The 21,405-nt window shown below is 48.0% G+C and overlaps 1 protein-coding gene across 7 annotated transcripts in view; it reads left to right on the forward strand.

Annotated features, from left to right (window-relative positions):
* The window catches only part of ACD (ACD shelterin complex subunit and telomerase recruitment factor), a 108,073-nt gene that overhangs the window by 2,814 nt on the left and 83,854 nt on the right, over nt 1–21,405 (forward strand). For 3 of the 7 annotated variants that reach the window (XM_069730727.1, XM_069730729.1, XM_069730728.1), the window contains exons 2-7: nt 442–566; nt 1,379–1,509; nt 5,408–5,498; nt 7,835–7,914; nt 9,452–9,496; nt 10,107–10,156. In XM_069730727.1, the coding sequence (XP_069586828.1) occupies nt 459–566; nt 1,379–1,509; nt 5,408–5,498; nt 7,835–7,914; nt 9,452–9,496; nt 10,107–10,156 (505 nt within the window). In that variant the 5' untranslated portion in view covers nt 442–458. Of the gene's footprint in view, nt 1–441; nt 567–1,378; nt 1,510–5,407; nt 5,499–5,953; nt 5,987–7,834; nt 7,915–9,451; nt 9,497–10,106; nt 10,157–21,405 lie in introns of those variants that run through there. The other 4 variants (XM_069730731.1, XM_069730730.1, XM_069730733.1 and 1 more) reach the window with 4 other exon arrangements.

A 21,405-nucleotide genomic window follows, 5' to 3' on the forward strand; every position in this document is an offset into this window, starting at 1 on the left:
TTGGTTTTCCCAATATAATCTAAGGCCACAACTGTTACTGCCTCTTTTACAGCAGTGTAGTAACCTGGACATAAGCCCCCATTCCCTGTGTGTATCACAAAAAAATCCTTTTCTAATCCTGCAAGTGGTCCGGTCCAGTGGGCTTTGCTGGTCCTGCTTGGTGGCCCCACAATCGTTTTCGGGTGCAGGGCTCGCATGTGGTAACAGCCACACCGTGAGTACCGGAACACAAGTGCCGACACCGCTGGAACAGTGTGGCGGCCAGGAGATGCTTTTAGGTTCCCAAACATGGGGAATGAGGAGGGCTTGTCTTACTAGTAGACAACTCCTTTAAGTTGCTGAAGAATATTCATTAATATGAGACGACGTTCCCCTGGCAAAAAATTGAATGTTCTTTCCTGATAACTGTTAGTTTTATGCATTTTCTTTATGTATATCTAGGTCATTGAACAGCAGATATGGCGGGATATCATTCCTTAATCGGTTACCCCTGGATCATTGACTGCATTGATAAATATGACAGTGCAGTTGTTAAGCAAAAGCCGGTCCCCGGTCAGATAGTGGAGGTAGGTTGTGTAAGATTTCATGATTTGTTCGAAATGACTCTGACTTAGCACAAGTATTGGTCTATGTATATGTACGTTCTCCTACTTTACCCTCCTCTGTGTTTGTGTCGTATAACATGGCATACTACCACAAGGCTTAGCTGTTCTTATTCGTTTTTTGTTTTTTTGAGGGGAGGGGGGAAAGTTAGCAATAATTTAAAGGGAATCTGTTGGGTCATACAAAACTTTATTCAGGTATTTCAGTAATGTTTTATACAACTTCATAAATTGGAAATTGGAGTGAAATTAACTTTTCTACAGCGTCTCGATGTATGGTAATGAACCAGGACTGGTACGGAGAGGCATTGACTGACTAGTCCAGGTTCAGTAGCTACAGTCGTGCCCCCTGGACTTGATTGACAGTCCCTGCACTGTTGGATTCTTCACATTTTTAGCCCTTCGTGGCTTTTGCATTTCCCGGTCTCAGCTCTGCTTTGCATTGGAAATGTCGGAAGAAGCATAGATTGTGAAGACATGGTTCATTAGCATATAGGGAGCTGATATGTCTCGGTTGATTTTACCCAAATACATGCAGCTTTATAAAACAAGAATCATTATTGACATTTCTGAAGAAAGGTCTAAAAATCCGTGGGAGCAGTTTAAAAGTGTTCCAAGAGTAACCAGATCCCTTTAAATCTATTTTAGAAGTTACTAAAAGTGTAGCATTCAGTCCCTGTATTTAAGACTGTGTGCATACCACATCTAAGCCATTGTTGTACTATTTTGCAAACATTCCTATATTCCTTGCTATAATTCACCGTCTTTTGCTTTAGTTCCTGAGGATGCCAGATCGCTCAGTCTATTCGGAAGCGTGCAAGTATCCAGAAGCTGTCATCAATATTTCTGACCAGAAGTACTACATCAGAGCAGTCATCACCAAGGAGGCACAGGAGAAACTAGAAAGGTCGGGAGACTCCCACTATTGTTGTTTTCCCCTTTTTGAAGGGTTCCTTATACAGATGGCCTCTTTGTGAGTGGGAGCTTCTGCAGCAATCCGCTCTAGTTTTGTCTTCTCTAATCATGGGTGGCTGGCTCTCATCATTGCAGGAGTTGCTTCTGGGCAGATTTCAGAGCTCTGTTTTAATTCACGGGGAGGGTCCGGAGTCAGAGACTTCCTCTATGACATCTTTTTTTTACATAATCCTTGTGTAATGAAAAACTTTGCAGCTGTCCAAGCTTTCATTTGCAAGATCTCCTTGCTGATATTGAATACTAACCGTGTCTCCAAGTGAGACTTTAGACTTGTTAGTGTTTCTCCATTCCTCCCCACTTTAAATATGGCAGCATATTTCTGTTGTGTAGTTACTGTACTTAATGGCCTCTGTTCTGCGCCCACTGCTTCTGTCCCTGAGATCATTGTCTCATCTTCACCTCCAAACTTTTCACTGCAGAGGCACGGGGGGCTCTGTGATAAGGCTAAACCTTTACTTGCCATTGAAGTGGGCTGGACCAGGTGTGATGATGACGGTAATGTGCCCCATCGGCTGCAGGACGCAGGCAGGAGAGGTGTGGTTCAGACTATGCATATACTCCTCATACCTCTGCAGTATCCATTAGCCTTTTGTAGATGAAGCTGGGGCCCCAATCTTTGTCTGGTTTTGCTCCCACTGCCTCAGCTCCACTTTAGTTATCATGACTTCACTCTACTCAAATCCGCACCGTGAGCATTTACAATTCTCATACAAGACCATTAATAAGCTATGCACCTGATTGATTAAGGCATGGGTTTCACCCTTCTCATTTTACCAGCTCATCCTATTAGTCTCATGCTGATGTACGTTGTGCCTGGGTACACAATGAAGAGGACAATTCTTGAAAGGGCGCTGATCGACTTCCCACCAATCAAACAGATTGCAGCTCTGCGGGCCGATCTTGAGTGGAGTAGATTGTGACATACTTGAGCTCCACTCTATTTACAATGGAACTACCAGAAAGAGCCGAGTACCACGCTCGATTTTTGTCTAGCAGTCCCTCAGACATTGAATGGAGCAGAGGTCGAGCACCACTGCTTCAATCAAAATGAGGCTGTAGAGGCGCAATCTCGGGATCACTGAGGGTCCAACTGCTGGGACAGATGGGGGATAACTATATCAGGTACTAATCAGACCCTACCTATAATACAGTGTGAGTCTCAGTATATTTAGGACAGGGCAGGAACATCCTTCTGCAATATTGCAGGTCACACTGGAGTTTGCACAAGGGTTCCGTTGCCTGTTGGTAATAATACGAAGAGAAATATTAACTACTGAATAAAAGTAGGGTTCATTTTAGGCTTACCGTAACTTCCTTACTTCCTGACTGTCCATCTACTATATAATTGTCTAAGGGTCACTTCCGTCTGTCTGTCCTTCTGTCACGGTTATTCACTCGCTGATTGGTCTCGCCAGCTGCCTGTCATGGCTGCCGCGACCAATCAGCGACGGGCACAGTCCGGAAGAAAATGGCCGCTCATTACTCCCTGCAGTCAGTGCCTGTCGCCCGCATACTCCTCTCCGGTCACCGCTAACACAGAGTTAATGCCGGCGTTAACGACCGCATTATGCCGCGGGTAACGCACTCTGTTACCGCCGCTATTAACCCTGTGTGTCCCCAACTTTTTACTATTGACGCTGCCTATGCGGCATCAATAGTAAAAAATTTAATGTTAAAAATAATAATTAAAAAAAAAACCTGCTATACTCACCCTCCGTTGCAGCTCACGCCGGCCGCATCTTCCGTTGCAGGTTCCGGTGGCAGAAGGACCTGCCATGACGTCACGGTCTTGTGACCGCGACGTCATCACAGGCCCTGCGCGCCAATGACCTGCCATGACGTCACGGTCATGTGACCGCAACGCTATCACAGGTCCTGCGCTAATACCAACCCTGGGACCAGAACCTGCAAGGGCTCCCTTGGAAAGGCGAGTATATGTTTATTTTTTCACCTGTGACAAACCTGGCTATACTACGTGGCTGGGCAATATACTACGTGGCTGGGCAATATACTACGTGGCTGGGCAATATACTACGTGGCTGGGCAATATACTACGTGGCTGGGCAATATACTACGTAGCTGGGCAATATACTACGTGGCTGGGCAATATACTACGTGACTGGCCAATATACTACGTGGCTCTGTGCTGTATACTAAGTCACTGGGCAATGTACTACGTAACTGGGCAATATACTACGTGGCTCTGTGCTGTATACTCCGTCGCTGTGCAATATACTATGTGACTCGGCAATATACTACGTGACTGGGCAATATACTACGTGGCTGGGCAATATACTACGTGACTGGCCAATATACTACGTGGCTCTGTGCTGTATACTACGTCACTGGGCAATATACTACGTCACTGGGCAATATACTACGTCACTGGGCAATATACTACGTCACTGGGCAATATACTACGTCACTGGGCAATATAGTACGTGGCTCTGTGCTGTATACTACGTCGCTGGGCAATATACTACGTAGCTGGGCAACATACTACGTGGCTGGGCAATATACTACGTGGCTGGGCAATATACTACGTCACTGGGCAATATACTACGTCACTGGGCAATATACTACGTGGCTCTGTGCTGTATACTACGTCGCTGGGCAATATACTACATGGCTGGGCAATATACTACGTCGCTGGGCAATATACTACGTAGCTGGGCAATATACTACGTGGCTGGGCAATATACTACGTGGCTGGGCAAAATACGTGACTGGGCAGTATACTACGTGGCTGGGCAATATACTACGTGGCTGGGCAATGTACTACGTAGCTGGACAATGTTCTACGTAGCTGGGCAATATACTACATGGCTGGGCAATATACTACGTGGCTGGGCAATATTCTACGTAGCTGGGCAATATTCTACGTAGCTGGGCAATATACTACGTGACTGGGCAATATACTACGTGGCTGGGCAATATACTACGTGGCTGGGCAATATTCTACGTAGCTGGGCAATATACTACGTGGCTGGGCAATATACTACGTGGCTGGGCAATATACTACGTGGGCTGTGCAGTATACTACGTGGACATGCATATTCTAGAATACCCGATGCGTTCGAATCGGGCCACCATCTAGTATACTATAAACGGCCTATGTGCTGTGATTACAGTAATAGGAAGTGCCGACTGCGTGCTCCTCTGGACCCACTGAATTTAGGGAGAAGGCAGCAATTGCTGTCACAGGAGACCTCATCGGTTCTGCTATATAGCCAGAAGGCTGAATATGCCCTGATACCGGTGCAAAATTTACTAGCCCCAGTTAAAGGGGAAATTGAGTTAAAAAAAAAAAAAAAAAGTATTCAAAAGTTGAGATGTTTGCAACAGTCTTTTATGACCTTTTGGAGGGGCACAATGAGTGAAATAAATGATAAATAAGGAAAAAAACATAATAGTAAAAGACCACTGTCAATCCATATAATCCATATCCTGTTACTAACCCTGCCCCTATAAAAAAAAAAAAAAGTGTCCAGTATAAAAAAAATTGTTGCCAGAAAAGAAAAAAAATAGAAAATGTTTCATTGGTCATTAAAAAAAAAGTGATAAAACAGGCATGCATTTCCTTTATTTTCCCACTGAAAATAGTGTATGAACAAGAGAGCATGAGATTAACATAAAAATTATTCTCCAAGTAATTATAAAAAAATGGTTAGATATAAATGGCCTGTCCTTGAACTTTGTTAAAGACTTTGTTCTCCTTTTCAATGCCCCAACGTGTAACTGCATACTTATGTTTGAGGTCCTTTTGTTGAGCTTTTATTAAACCGGTGATTTTGTGTGTCAAATGCCTGACAACCATTTTCCATTGTTAGTGAAGATGAACACTTTTCATTAGCGAATATCAAGAACAAGATCATCATTTTGAAAAAATTCTGTGTGTGTTTCACTGCAGTGGAAGATCTGGTAAGTGCGCGCTTAGATTTATATCACCCCTTTTATACAAGGGGTTATTACATCTTATTCTATGAATGCTATTTTTATTTAAAGGGAACCTGTCACCCCGTTTTTTCTGATTGAGATATAAATACTGTTAAATAGGGCCTGTGCTGTGCGTTACTATAGTGTATAGAGTTTGCATCTCGGCTTTGGGAAAATGGCCGCCGCGATCTCTAATGCGCACGCGCGGCATCCCGCGGCCATTTTCCTGAAGCCCCGTGCAGCAGAGCACTCCATCTGCGCATGCGCGGCCCCAGAAAGATGGCCGCCCCCACCGATGACAGGGGGTAGTAGCGCAGATCGCGCGCTGCTTCTTCACGTGCGCGCAGTGGATTCGTCACTGCGACATGCGCACACCACTACGCCACCAACGGAAAGCTGGGGAAGAAAAGAGCGATGTCACCACGCCCACCCGACCTGACCAGCCTGATTGACAGGCGAAAACGGCGACTTTGGTAATGTATTTCTCAGCATAGGTGGGGAATCGGGGTACACTACATACACTATTGTAACGCACAGCACAGGCCCTATTTAACAGTATTTATAGCTCAATCTGAAAAAACGGGGTGACAGGTTCCCTTTAAAAAAAAAGTTATCCCTCATTTTATATGTCTGTTTTCTTTACAGTGTTGTTAAACTTTCTTTCTATTATTTCTGCTATTATAAAGTAATACATGTAGTTGTATGCACTGATGTCCTATTCCACCTTGCATAATCTTATATAATTACGATGATCAGTGCACGGTCAGAAGTTGGATGTCAGTGTGAAAGCTATATCCCCAATTTTTTCATTTACCATGATCACCATATGGTAAAATTGATCTAGCAATATGATTCTCCAGGTAACTACGAGTACACAGATACCAAACATGTACAGTTTGTTTGTTTTTTTTCTTTAAAGGGAACCTGTCAGCAGGATTGTGCTCAGTAACCTACTTATAGTGTCAAGTTGGCGCCGTTATACTGATTAAAATGTTACCTTGGTTGATGAAATCCATCTTGTAGCTGTTGTTTAATCTGTATTTGTAGTTTTCAGTTAATGAGATTCTTGTGTATCGGGGTGGGCGGGGGGGGGGGGGTCTTCATGTGGTGCTCTGCTTACATATGCATCTGTATGGCTTATGCTAGGTCACTGAGGGATCAGTGCCCCCTATTTTACATACTGCATATAATGGTGTTGACTTAGAAAAATATATATATATCCAGCAAAATGACGGTGGCACCTGCACATTAGCATCTGTCTCTTACTGATTGATGCTACTGCGCAGGCACCATTTTGCTGAATGTAAAAGGTTTTTTTTTCTAAGCCAACAATATTATATCCAGTATATAAAATAGGGGGCAGTTCAGTGAAGGATCAGTGACCTGTCATAAGACCAGAAGGATGCATATGTAAGCAGAGCACCACATAAAGACCCCCCACAGGCCGTCCCAAAGCATCAGAATCTTATTAATTGGAAATAAAGATCAAACACCAACCACAAGACGGATTTCATCAACCAATCAGTATAACTGTGCCGACCCGTCGTCAGATCCCCGTACTTCAGCCCTATGTGTAGCAGAAATGCTCATTTGCTATAAGGGCTGGCCACGGGGCGGTGCTCATAGCAGATTTGCAATGGCAAGCAATAGGGTCTCCTGCAGACCCCCTGTTGTCATGCCAAATAATCAGCGCTGCGTGATCACGTGACAGGCGTACCGATTGGCGGGGTTTGTGATGTACCTTTTGGCGCCATCATGTTAAATGCTGCTTTCAAAGATTGACAGCGGTATTTATCATGTTAACAGCCGTGGGTCGATTGCAATTCCACCCGGGGCTGTTATGGGCACATGTTAGCTGATCAAATCAGCTGAAATGTTCCATATAACATGCGGGCTGAGCACCGGAGCCTGCATGAAAGGGGGGGATACATGACCTATGCTGTAACTGTTGCTGACATGCTTATTGTGGATTGCAAAAGAGAAAGGGGTCTTGTTATGACTGCAAGTATACAATTCGCCTATAAGTGGTCATGTGACTACCGCTGGAACGGTGAAATCCTGTGTTTACATTACACTTTGTTAGGATTCCCATTATTAGATTACCTGCTTCACTTTATACTTGGTTCGGAATAGCCTTTTAAATAAAGACGTAAATCACTAATCATGTACGAGGAAAGATGTGGGCTCAGCATAAAGTCGGGGGCACGACATATGACGCGCTCTGCTACTGTGTACACACCTAGACTTATCATTTCTATTATATGCTATTCATTTTCACCTTTTCTGATTTTCCATCTATTTTTTTTTTCTTTGTTAAATAGAGCAGATGTGAATTTTACCTCACCGTTCAGCATTTCAGTGTTCTACCCATGGAGACAAACACAGTGGACATATTAAACTGGTAAGTAGTTTGCTTAGGCATACTGTATACTGTCTATACCTAACTTTTCAAACTTTGACAAATATAAATATAAAGTTAAATACTGTAGCTCTGTATAGAAGTAAAATGGGAAATCATGATGCTGGCACTGTATGTCGCCTCAGTCACGTTCCTTCCCAGTAGTGATTCCCACCACAGTCAATTTACGGACGTGGACTGCCCTTACATCATGCCACTCTGAGGAAATCCCATGCCTGCGTGCTGACAGCCTGCTTCCCAAACATGCACATTGAAGATATGTGTATGGCTTGCTTTTGGGCAAAACGAATCTGGGGGCGTACAGCCAGCTTCAGTGCACATGTCTGGGGAGCTGTCTGTCTGCATGCAGTCATGGGATCTCCTCAGAGAGTGGCGTCACATCAGGGCAGACCAAACATGTTCAGGACGCACGTTGCATGAGCTGCATCGCAATGGGGGCAGTTTAGGAGGGCCAAAAGATGAGACCGGATCCCTTTAATTAATGGGCTTTTTTCATAAACACACTGATTGCATATTGCTAGGCTATGCCACAAATATTTCATTAGCACTGTCAAGACTGCTTTGATCACTGTTGCTCAAAAAGTGCCAGCGGCCTTAAAGAGTTTTGTTGAACGTCCCCTTTACCTGCTCCTCTTTGCTTTTTTGGGGGTGGTTACATAAACGCCATGAACTGTGAAAAGAAGGGCCTCCTACACACAAAGTGGTACAATGTTTTCCTGTGGTCACTACTAGTGATGAGCGAGTACACTCATTACTCGGGTTTCCCTGAGCATGCTCAGGTGGTCTCCGAGTATTTGGATGTTTTGGAGATTTAGTTTTCGTCGCTGTGGCTGCATAATTTGTGTCTGCTAGACAGGCTGAATACATGTGGGAATTCCCTAACAAACAGGCAATCCCTACATGTATTCAAGCTGGCTATTAGCTGCAAATCATGCAGCTGCGGCGACGAAAACTAAATCTCCGAGCACGCCCAAGATACTCGGAGATCACCCGAGCGTGCTCGGGAAAATCCAAGCAACGAGTATACTCTCTCATCACTAATCACTACGTTTTAGGTGGTAACAAGTCAGACTCCTGCTCCTCACTTATTGGTGGTGCATGCTGCCAGCGTGATGAATGAGACAACCCTTTTAAAGGGAACCTTTCGCCTGGTTTGGCCGATAGGAGTTACAGACACCACCTTTCAGGCCTGAAATACAGCTTTCTATAATGCTGTATATCTCCCAACATGACCTGAAAGAGAAGAAAAATAACTTTTATTATTCTCGCTTGCGGGACGGTCCGATCCAAGGGGTGTCACTCTTGGTGCAGTGCCTTCCATCTTCTTGCAATGCCACCCTCCTTCTTGGTTCATGTATGTGATGCATCCCAGTGTCATCCACAGAAGTCTCCTCAGCATTGCGCTCCTGCGCAGGCGTACTTCTCTTCAATTTACTTTAATATTATTAGATCATTGTTAACTTCAATATCATAATATCATCCAATAAAAAAAAATTATGAAACGTTATATGTTTTTCAGTAACATGGAGCCTGGAGTGAGGAAGAAAATGAAGGAATTGTGGCAGTAAGACTCAATTTTTATTTCCCATCCTCAAACTGGACTTATACTGTAGACAAGGCAGTGGCTGCATCTTATAGCGGCAAAATCTGCTGACAGGTTCCCTTTAAATTATTCTTGTATATACACTTTTTTTTTTTTTTTTTTTCCTTTTTAAGTCTGCTTAGGGGATTGTCTGGGAGGCCTTCAGTAGGCTCTCCGTTGCCATGGTAACCCATGAATACCAGGAAATCTTGTCACTTGGGCTGGGACCTGGTGCTGCGGGCACTGGTGAGTGATCCATTTAAGTGCCGCTGTCAGAGATCAGAGCTCAGCTCCGGCCACTGCTGTTAGACAGGTGCTGGCTTTGTAACACAGCCTGCATCACGTGGAGAGAGCTCAACTCCTGAGCTCCTTTCAGCGTGGACATAGTGATACATCTATATGTGCTAGAGGGTTAATGACTTCAACCTAAGAGCATGTAAACTCTTATAACTTCAATTGTTTCAGAATTATAGTAAAAGCGTGACAATGCCATAGTTTGTGGCCACAATTTGAGCTACAATTTTGTGGTACATACTGCAGGCTCAGACGCGCTGGCTTAATTGATCTACAACTTTTTTTTTTTTTTTTTCAGAAACTACATGACTGAACTTGAAATTAATGAAACAGACATGAACTTATCAGGTCAGTATCATCCTGCAGTGTATTCCCCAGCAGATATGTGTACTATTATAGAATGGTTACCATATATATGCAGCTTTTTAGGCGGTCGGACTACATTGCTTTGTAATTTGGGACATTTATTAAAGACTAGATGTTGGCCCGATTCTAACGCATCGGGTATTCTAGAATATGCATGTCCACATAGTATATTGCACAGCCCACGTAGTATATTGCACAGCCCACGTAGTATATTGCACAGCCCACGTAGTATATTGCCCAGCCACGTATTATATTGCCCAGCCACGCAGTATATTGCCCAGCCACGTAGTATATTGCCCAGCCACATAGTGTATTGCCCAGCCACGTAGCATACAGCACAGGCACGTAGTATATTGCCCAGCCCACGTAGTATATTGCCCAGCCCACGTAGTATATTGCCCAGCCACGTATGTCACAGGTTAAAAAATAAACATATACTCACCTTCCGAGGGCCCCTTGTAGTTCGGTCGCATGACGTGACGTCATAGCAGGTCCTTCTCCCATACCATCCTTGGCACCGGATCCTGCCGCTTGCATGGAGCGGTCACTCGAGCGTCGCGAAAGGTGAATATATAATTTTTTTTTTTTTAATCATTTTTAACATTAGATGTTTTTAGTATTGACGCTGCATAGGCAGCACCAATAGTAAAAACTTGGTCACATAGGGTTAATAGCGGCGGTAACGGAGTGATTTACCCACGTCATAACGCGGTCTGTTACCGCTGGCATTAACCCTTTGTGAGCGGTGACTGCGGGGAGTATGGAGCGGGCTAATCGGACTGTGGCCGTCGCTGATTGGTCGCGGTAGCCATGACAGGCAGCTGGCGAGACCAATCAGCGACTTGGATTCCATGACAGACAGAGGCCGCGACCAATGAATATCCGTGACAGACAGACAGAAAGACGGAAGTGACCCTTAGACAATTATATAGTAGATTCTTGGATACCCCCTGTGGGAACAGTAATGGAAAAGTAATAGGAGTGTCACCTAGCTTTTTGAGGTGTCCCAGAAAAGTCTGGTTCACGTGTGTTTTTTTGTAAAAGATAAATATTTTCTTTGTTTTTAAACTAAATATTTATCAGAAACTACATCTTCATCCAATGAGATATGAATAAGAAATAGCTAAAAAACATTCCTAACATTTTACATCAGAGGAAAACTCAGTTTCTGTATTTTGGGGGCAATGTCTTCTTAACAATTGGTAAAGCAGCCATGATACCGGTCTCATCACTATTGTTTGCTTCCTGTATATGTGCTATAAGATTTCCCTAGGTTTACCGTTCTAGTTACAGGCTTTCTATTAGCTGATGAAGCTACAGTGATTTTATGCTTAGTGTTATCTTTTATTTGTTATCCTTTTCATCACATATCATGCATTTGCTAAAAACAGCACATTTTTAGGCTATAGTTTTGTAATTTTTTTTTAGGCTGCAGAATCTGTCATATGTCAAAAAAAAGAATCCACTGTATGCAAGTTATTACATGTCATTAGGGTCAAACAGAGTGTTAGGCTGTGTGCACACGTTGCAGATTTGGTGCGATTTTAGTGTGTTTTTACCTTCCAGATCTTCTAGATAAACCTGAAGCAATCCTGATGCCAGCAGAGTGAATGAGAAACCTGAAGTGTCATGCACACATTGCTTATTTGTGACTTGCAGATTTGGTGCAGAAAATAATCTGCAGTATGTCAATTCTTTGTGCGTTTTTGCCCTGTGTTTGTCACCATTAACTTCACTCAAATCAGTCAAAAACACAGTAGCATTTCTCCATCGCCACATTGGGGGACACCGGACCATGGGTGTATGTTGCTGCCACTAGGAGGCTGACACTAAGTAAATACAAAAAGGGTTAGCTCCTCCTCTGCAGTATACACCGCCCACTGGCTCCGGATAATACCAGTTCTTGCTTAGTGTCCGTAGGAGGTACACTGCGTCTGTTTTTCTCCAGTCGTTCTTATTTTTTTATTTTATTTTTAATTTTATTTTTAACTTTGCTCAAGAGGATGATGGGGCGACGGACCCTTTTAAGGGGCCGATCTCCCCCAAAACATCAACAGGCGAGCACGGTGAGTTTACTCCCCAAACCCTATCCTGCGACGTGGGATGTTTGGCCGAGAACTAGCCCTGTGAAATCCTAGGGGAGCGAACCCTTAGGATACACAGAGGCCACCTTCCATGAGCACAGTCCGGCCGCCCTCCCTGTGCACCACCACTGAAGAACAGCGGTGCTGCATGGAGCTCCCCAGTCCCTCTCCATCTCCTCATCAAGAGGGCGGCGGATCGAGGTTGACTGCACCTCCCCTCATACCTCGCCTGAAGGGACCATAAGTGGTGAGTCTGGCAAGGGTGGGGGGGCTCCCAAGCGCACCGCGGGCTCAGTCGCATCTTGCGGCCGAGCACTGCTAATTTAGTCCACGGCTTCGGGTCCAGCTAGGCCGCATCTACGCCCACAGCGAGCGTCACGCGTGAGGCCCAGCCCACCGGTTTAGCGCTTCTTGCACACTGCGAGAAGCGCTCCACATACTCTCGGCGGCCATCTTTGATGTGAGGAAACCTTCTGGACGCCGGCTGCCAATTCTGCTCCCGGTCACAGCGCTGCAACAGGACACAGGACCTGGGTAGGTGCGCTGCACACTAACACAGGCCTTCCTCCTCTTGCACACAAAGTGCTATGCTTTTTTAGCTGCACATAAGTACCCCACATCAGACCTGCACGGAAGTTAGCAGTACAACATGTCTCTGCCTAAACCCTCCAAAAAGTCTGCAAAAACACGGTGTTCTTCACTTCTTGCACCTCCTGTCAGCCTGGGCTACCAAGCGGGCATACTGCTCCGCTCTTTAATGATTGTCACCCTAAATGCGCTCAGGAGCCCCCCGTCGCAAACGAGCCCGCGGTGACCAGTCCCCCTGAGTGGGCTTTGTCACTTTCGCAATCTATGGCTTCTTTGACTAAAGCTATCGCGTCCCTCCAGGATCCAACCAGGAGCAGGACCACTAATCCGCCTATTCAGGAAACTTCCCCTACGGCTGCGGAATCTTCAGCCTGCAGGGGCCGCTCTCATTCTAAGCACAAGCGGCCATCTAGGAAGCGCGCCCGTAGCTCGTCCCCCAGGCTCTCTGGTGCCTCGACGTCAGTTAGCTCCGCTTCCTGCTCTCGCTCCCCAGGCACCTCTTCCAACCAGGACTCTGATCCTGAGTCAGATGAGCCCCTAGATCTGGAGTCGCCGGGTTTTCAGAGCTCTATAGATAGTCTCATTGAGGACGTCAACCAGTCCCTTCAGGGTTCCTGATGAGGAACCAGCGACCTTCAGTATGGATAATTCGGTGTCCTTCAAAAGGACCAAACATACTCATAGGGTGTTTGCCAATCACCCGAAGTTCCAGAACATAGTCCAGCGACATAGGGAGCATCCAGACAAACGATTTTAAGGCCAGAGATCTCGAGTCCAAATATCCTTTTTCTCCTGATCTCCGCAAACAATGGACAGAATCCCCTCCTGTGGATCCTCCTTTTTCACATTTGTCCTCTAAAACCCTTCTATCCCTGCCGGACGGATCTTCTATCAAAGATCCCACAGATCGCCTAGTTGACAGTCTCGCCTGTTCAGCTTTTAAGGCTTCAGGCTCGGCACTCCTTCCCTCCTTCGCGGCTACCTGGGTAGCCAAAGCCGTGACTTGTTGGGCAGACTCTCTGCATAAAGGCTTACAGAACAGTGATCTTCCTTCTGACATGGCGGAGCTAGAACATCAAATTTGCTTGGCTGGCAATTACTTAGTAAACTCTTCCCTGGACGCGGCAAACTGCTCTGCACTTATGGCTTCAAACGCTGTGGCGATTAAGAGAGCGCTTTGCTTGAGGACCTGGCGAGCGGACTCCGCATCTAAAAAGTCCCTCACGTCCCTGCCATATCTCAGTGGCCGTCTATTTGGTGAAAAGCAGGACAAGCTGATTTCAGACACTACAGGGGGAAAAAGTACTTCCCTCCCCCAGCAGAGATTCAGACAACCGTTACGACGACAGCCGCAGGCTCGTTTTCGGCCCTTTCATGGAACTTACGCATGGCGTTCCTCGGCCAGTTCCACTGGTTCGGGGCACCGCGCCGGCAGAGACAAAAGCCCTCAGGCTTCATACAGGCCCAACCATTCCTGGAGGGGCCGCTCCACGCAGTCTAAGTCCAGGGGATCCAGACCCCAACCATCTTCTTCTAAATGACTCGCAACCTCTTCCAGACGACACCGGCAAAGTAGGCGGAAGCCTTCTTTTTGTTTCGTCATGCCTGGCTCGCAGTCATTCATGACTAGTGGGTCAGGGATCTGGTGTCCTCCGGTTCCAAAATCGATTTTTCCTTCCCCCCTCCAACTCGGTTTTTCGATTCCCACCCTCCCGAAGCGGGAAGGCGCGCTCGGGCTTTTTCCCAGGCCATCGAGTCGCTCCGCCAAGACGGAGTGATTGTCCCTGTCCCAGAGGACGAAAGGTTCTGCGGTTTTTATTCAAATCTGTTTATGGTCCCCAAAAAGGATGGAACAGTCAGGCCCATCATGGACCTAAAGCTCTTCAACAGATTTGTCAAAGTCCGTCATTTCAGGATGGAATCCCTCCGTTCCGTCATTGCCTCGATGGAACAAGGCGAATTCTTAGCATCCATCTACATCCGGGATGCGTACCTCCACATCCCAATCTTCCCACCTCACCAAAGGTTTCTTTGCTTCGCCATTGGACAGGAACATTTTCAATTAACGGCCTTGCCTTTCGGCCTCGCCATCGCCCCCAGAGTTTTCACAAAGGTCATGGCGGTGGTCATGGCCATTCTGCATTCTCGGGGTCTAGTCGTACTTCCCTACCTAGACAACTTACTGGTCAAAGGCCCATCTTTCCGAGCCTGCGAGGAGTGCGTCCGCATTTCCTTGGACACTCTTTCTCGGCTGGGCTGGTTGATCAATATAAAAAAGTCATCTCCTGTTCCAGCTCCTTCCTTGGCATGACCCTGGACACCTCCCTAGGGTTGGTGCTTCTTCCTCGGGACAAGGTCCTGGCTCTTCAACAGGGGGTCTGGAAGCTTCTTCAGCCGTCCCCCTGTTCCATGCGTTTCGGCATGAGGATTCTCGGGACGATGGTGGCCGCAATGGAGGCGATTCCATTTGCGCAGCTACACCTCCGTCCTCTCCAGCACGCTCTGCTGGACGCATGGGATGGGAGTCCGTTTTCCCTCGACCAATTGTGTCCTCTCTCCCTCCTTGGGTCAAGCAGACACTCCAATGGTGGATGCTCCGATCCTCTCTTCTCCAACGGAGGTCCTTCCTCCCAGTCCATTGGCTGGTAGTCACTACCGATGCCAGCCTCCTAGGCTGGGGAGCAGTCTTTCGCCATCACACTGCGCAGGGAATCTGGACTCATCATGAGTCTCGCCTTCCAATTAATATCCTGAAGATACGTGTGATTCGGCTGTCCCTAAAGAGGTTCCATCATCTCCTAGCAGGCCGCCCCATCCGTATCCAGTCGGACAATGCCACGGCTGTGGCTTATATAAATCATCAGGGGAGCACCCGCAGCAGAGCTGCAATGCGCGAGGTAGAGCACATCCTTCGCTGGGCCGAAAACAACCATTCGGTCATATCAGCCGTTCACATTCCAGGAAAGGAGAATTGGGCCGCGGATTTCCTCAGCCGGCAAGGTCTTGCCTCAGGAGAGTGGTCTCTCCATCAGGACATATTCCAACAAATCTGTCTTCGTTGGGGTACTCCGGACGTAGACTTGATGGCTTCATGGTTCAATGCCAAGGTATCTCCGTTCGTGGCCCGGTCCCGGGAGCCCAGAGCAATCGGGGCGGACGCGCTAGTCCTTCCTTGTAGTCAGTTTCGCCTTCCTTTCCTGTTTCTCTTCCCTCCCCCCCTCCCCCCTGCCCCTGCTTCCCAGAGTCATCAGGAAGATCAGGGCAGAGGGTGTCCCGGTAATTCTCATCGCTCCGGATTGGCCTCGCCGGGCGTGGTATGCAGAGCTGGTCCAACTCATCGCAGACGTTCCTTGGCGCCTACCAGATCGTCCAGATCTACTTTCTCAGGACCCTATCTACCACCAGAACTCAGGGGCCCTGTGTTTGACGGCTTGGGCATTGAATCCTGGGTTCTGACTCAAGCAGGTTTTTCCCGTGAGGTAGTTTCCACCTTGATCAATGCCCGAAAGCAGGTGTCATCGCGCACCGACCATCGGACCTGGAGGATCTTCTTTGATTAATGCAGAAGCAGAGGTCACCCTCTGATGGTTTTCAACAACCCCACCATCCTGGATTTCCTCCAATCCGGTCTGGACTCGGGGCTTTCGCTGAGTTCCCTTAAAGGGCAGGTCTCGGCCTTGTCAGTCCTTTTTCGATGAAAAATTGCTTCCAAACCTCGGGTCAGAACGTTCTTTCAGGGAGTCTCTCACGTGGTGCCTCCCTACAAAGCGCCTCTAGAGGCTTGGGACCTTAATCTGGTCCTAGGTGTCCTGCAGGAATGTCCCTTCGAGCCGTTGCAGGACATCTCACTACCTCTCCTTTCATGGAAGGTGGCCTTTCTCGTCGCTATTACCTCGATCAGACGAGTCTCGGAGTTGGCTGCTCTTTCCTGTCTGACACCGTTCCTTACATTTCACCGGGACACGGTGGTCCTCAGACCGTCCCCTACTTTCCTCCCAAAGGTGGTGTCTCCCTTCCACCTCAACGAGGATATCGTACTTCTGTCATTTTGTCCTGCTCCAGCGCACTGCGTGGAGAAGGCTCTTCACTCCGTGGATCTTGTCAGAGCTCTCAGGAAGTACGTGTCTAGAACGGCACCTTTTCGACAGACGGATGCTCTGTTCGTGCTCCCGACAGGACACCGGAAGGGACTGGCCGCTTCTAAGTCGACAATCGCCAGATGGATTCGGTCGACTATTCAAGAGGCTTACCGCGTCAGAGGCAAGCCTTTCCCTTCTGGTCTCAGGACACACTCCACTCGGTCGGTGGGTGCTTCCTGGGCCATTGGGAATCAAGTGTCTGCAGAGCAGGTTTGTAAAGCTGCGACCTGGTCTAGCCTGCACACCTTTTCAAAGCATTACAATGTCCATACTCAGGCATCTTCAGATGCAAGCCTGGGTAGGCGTATTCTGCAAGCAGCGGTAGCGCACCTGTAGACAGCAGGTGCCATAAGTTTACACTGTTGGGTTGTTATTTCCCGCCCAGGGACTGCTTTTGGACATCCCACGGTCCTGTCTCCCCCAATGTGGCGATGGAGAAATAGGGATTTTTGTGTACTCACCGTAAAATCCTTTTCTCCGAGCCACTCATTGGGGGACACAGCACCCACCCCTGTTTTATCTTGTTGCCTATGGTGAGTGTTTTAGTCTCTGACATGTTGTTCCTATGGTTAAACCTTGTTAATCTCCTACTGCTTTGCTACGAACTGGTATTATCCGGAGCCAGTGGGCGGTGTATACTGCAGAGGAGGAGCTAACCCTTTTTGTATTTACTTAGTGTCAGCCTCCTAGTGGCAGCAGCATACACCCACGGTCCTGTGTCCCCCAATGAGTGGCTCGGAGAAAAGGATTTTACGGTGAGTACACAAAAAAGGAGATTTTTGTGTACTCACCGTAAAATCTCTTTCTCTTAGCCTCTAATTGGGGGACACAGGACCATGGGTGTTATGCTGCTATCCACTAGGAGGCGACACTATGCACAATCTGAAAAAGATTAACCGTGGCTCCTCCTCTGCAGTATACACCCCCTGGACGGCGTCAGCCTACTCCAGTTTTGTGCAAAAGCATTAGGAGGAACGTAACATAAATAACATAACCATGCCTATAAGAAGGCAACAATGTACAAGCTCAAGAAAACAATATGAGAACTCAAGAGTAACAACGGCCCAGAAAGGGCAACAGGGTGGGAGCTGTGTCCCCAATTAGAGGCTAAGAGAAAGATTTTACGGTGAGTACACATAAATCTCCTTTACTCTGTCACCTCATTGGGGGACACAGGACCATGGGACGTCCCAAAGCCGTTCCTTGGTTGGGAAGCAATGGTCGAATATTGTGTAGACAGGCCCCTACACTTGGGGCACCGCCGCCTGCAGAACACATCTACCCAGGCTCGCGTCCGCTGAGGACTGGGTATGAACTCTGTATTGTTTAGTAAACGTGTGTAGGCTAGTCCAAGTGGCCCCCTTACACACTTGTTGTGCCGAAGCCCAGTGCCGAATGGCCCAGGAGGCCCCTACCGCCCGTGTAGAGTGTGCCGTAATACCGGCTGGAAGAGGAGAATTCTTAAGGCGGTAGGCCTCTTGTATGGTGGATTTGATCCACCTGGCAAGGGTAGCTTTGGAAGCTGGCAGACCCTTGCGGCCGCCTTCCGAAATAAGGAAAAGAGAATCAGACTTCCGGAAGGATGCAGTCCTAGACACATATATACGCAATGCCCTGACAAGGTCAAGCGTATGCAGAGCCTTCTCCACTCTATGAACCGGGACCGGACAAAGGGAAGGCAGAGAAATTTCCTCATTGAGGTGGAAGTTGGACACAACCTTCGGAAGGAAGGATGGGACCGTACGGAGGACTACCTTGTCCTGGTGAAAAGCCAGAAAGGGCCGTCTGCAGGAGAGTGCTGTCAGTTCAGACACCCTGCGTAGCGAGGTGATTGCCACCAGGAAAACCACCTTCTGGGATAGAAGGTGGAGCGGGACCTCCTTAAGGGGTTCGAAGGGTGGTTCCTGCAATGCTGTCAGGACCAGGTTGAGGTCCCACGTTTCTAGTGGTCGTCTGTAGGGGGGAACCAATCAGGAACCCCCCTGAAGGAATGTCCTTACTTGCAGCTTGGTAGCAATGCGCCTTTCAAAAAACACTGAGAGGGCTGACACCTGGCTCTTAAGCGAGCCCAGGGACAGCCTGGCCTCCAGACCCAATTGGAGAAAACCAAGTAGTTTGGGGAGGGAATAAGAGAATGGGGTCTGGCCACGAGATTCGCACCAGGAAAAAAAAGCTTTCCAGGTACGGTAATAGATCTTGGCAGAGGCTGGCTTTCGTGCCCTGATCATGGTCGTAATGACGTCCTGCGAGAGCCCTGCCTTGGTTAGAACCCAGGTTTAAAGGGCCACACTGTCAAATTGAGGGCCCCTGCGTTCTGGTGGTAGAACGGGCCTTGTGATAGAAGATCCGGGTGGTCAGGGAGGCACCAGGGGGCATCTGCTGTAAGTTGTACGATGTCGGCGTACCATGTACGTCTGGGCCAGTCCGGTGCGATTATGATGGTTGGAACTCCTTCTTGCTTGATCTTCTTCACCACTCTGGATATCAGGGGAAGAGGTGGAAAAATGTACAGAAGCTGGAACTGGGTCCAGTCCTGAACCAGAGTGTCTGCTCCGAGCAACCGTGGATCGTGTGTTCTGGCCATGAAGTTGGAGACCTTGGCATTGAAGTGGGATGCCATAAGGTCCACATCCGGGGTCCCCCAGCGATGGCAGATCTGGCAAAAAATTTCGGGATGGAGAGACCACTCTCCCGAATCTATTCCTTGTCGGCTGAGGAAGTCTGCTTCCCAGTTGTCCACACCCGGAATGTGGACCACCGAGAGAACAGATGTGTGACACTTCTCGCATCGCCTGAGTACTGCGGGTTCCCCCTTGGTGATTCATATATGCCACAGCCGTGGCATTGTCCGACTGTATTCTGATGTGAGAGGCTGCCAGTAAGTGATGGAAGGCCCTCAATGCCAGGAGGATGGCACGAATTTCCAGGATGTTGATGGGCATGGTCGCTTCCACTGGGGACCACTTGCCCTGTGGTGTAGGTGCACCGCACCCCAACCCGTCAGGCTCGCATCGATGGTCAGAACCTTCCATTGACCTGTGAGAAAGTACTTCCCCTTTGCTAGCGAGGTTGGCTTGAGCCACCAGTGCAGGGACCGCCTGGTTGACGACGTTAGCAGGAACTCACTGTCGAGAGAAAAAGGATTCCTGTCCCAGGACTTGACAATGGCTAGTTGGAGAGGCCTGAGGTGAAACTGGGCAAATGGGACCACTTCTATTGCTGCCCCCATCCTGCCGAGGACTCTCATGGCAAATTGGAGAGATCGAGGGGGTTTGCGGAGGAGAGTGCAAACTCCTAGGCGAAGAGCCAGTGCCTTGTCCTTGGGAAGGAGCACTAGACCCCTGGAGGTGTTGAATAGCATTCCCAGGAAGGTCAGAGACTCTCGGGGTTGCTGATGACTTTTGTAGGTTGACTAACCAGCCCATGCGACTGTGTCGGTTGTGATTGAGACGCTGAGCTCGCAGTCCTTGAAGGTGGGAGCCTTGATGAGTAGATCGTCCAGGTATGGAACGACTACTATGCTTCTGGAATGCAGGACGTCCATGGTGGCTGCCATGACCTTGGTAAACACTCTGGGAGCCGTGGCGAGTTCAAACGGGAGAGCCACGAACTGGTAGTGGTCCTGGTCGATTGCGAGCCTGAGAAATCGGTGCGGGTGCAATCGGTATATGCAGGTATGCGTCTTGTATGTCTATGGAGGCGAGATATTCTCCCTTCTCCATGGACACAATGATGGACCGAAGGGACTCCATGCGGAAGTGATGAACCCGTACATATTTGTTGAGTTGTTTTAGGTCCAGTATAGGTCATACGCTGCCTCCTTTCTTGGGGGACTACGAATAGCGCTCGGCCACGGGAACCGGTACTATGACTCCTGCTTGAAGAAGCGAGGAAACCGCTCGATGGAAAGCACGAGCCTTGGCTCGCGGTTTTGGGGGAACAGAGAGGAAGAATCGGTTCGGTGGGTTGGAAGTGAACTCTATCTTGTATCCGGAAGTCACTAGTTCCCTGACCCACCTGTCTTCTGTAATAGGCAACCAGACTTGCTGAAAGAGCAAAAGTCGGCCGCCTATGGGTGGGATGTCTTCCGGAGTCCGTGAGTCATGATGAGGTGAAAGTCTGAGGTTTTTCTCCTTTGGGCTTTGACTGGCCTGCTTTTGACTGCCAGGTCTTGTCCGACCTTTGCGTCAACCGTGAGTTGTCCCTGCGTGGGGAACGGTTACGATTTTGTGCTGGACGCCAGACGGACCAGCCCGAAGAATTCTGAAAGGATCTGAATCTGGTTTGGTTACGCTTCTTGTAAGTGCATTTAGGTTTCAGTTGAGGGAGAGAGGTACTCTTACCCACGGTGGCGTTGGATATAATTTTGTCCAACTTTTCACTGAAAAGTCACCCACTGAGATACGAGAGGTGCTTGAGG

This window comes from Ranitomeya imitator, chromosome 6 (assembly GCF_032444005.1).
Source record: "Ranitomeya imitator isolate aRanImi1 chromosome 6, aRanImi1.pri, whole genome shotgun sequence".
In the NCBI taxonomy this organism is placed as follows: domain Eukaryota; kingdom Metazoa; phylum Chordata; class Amphibia; order Anura; family Dendrobatidae; genus Ranitomeya; species Ranitomeya imitator.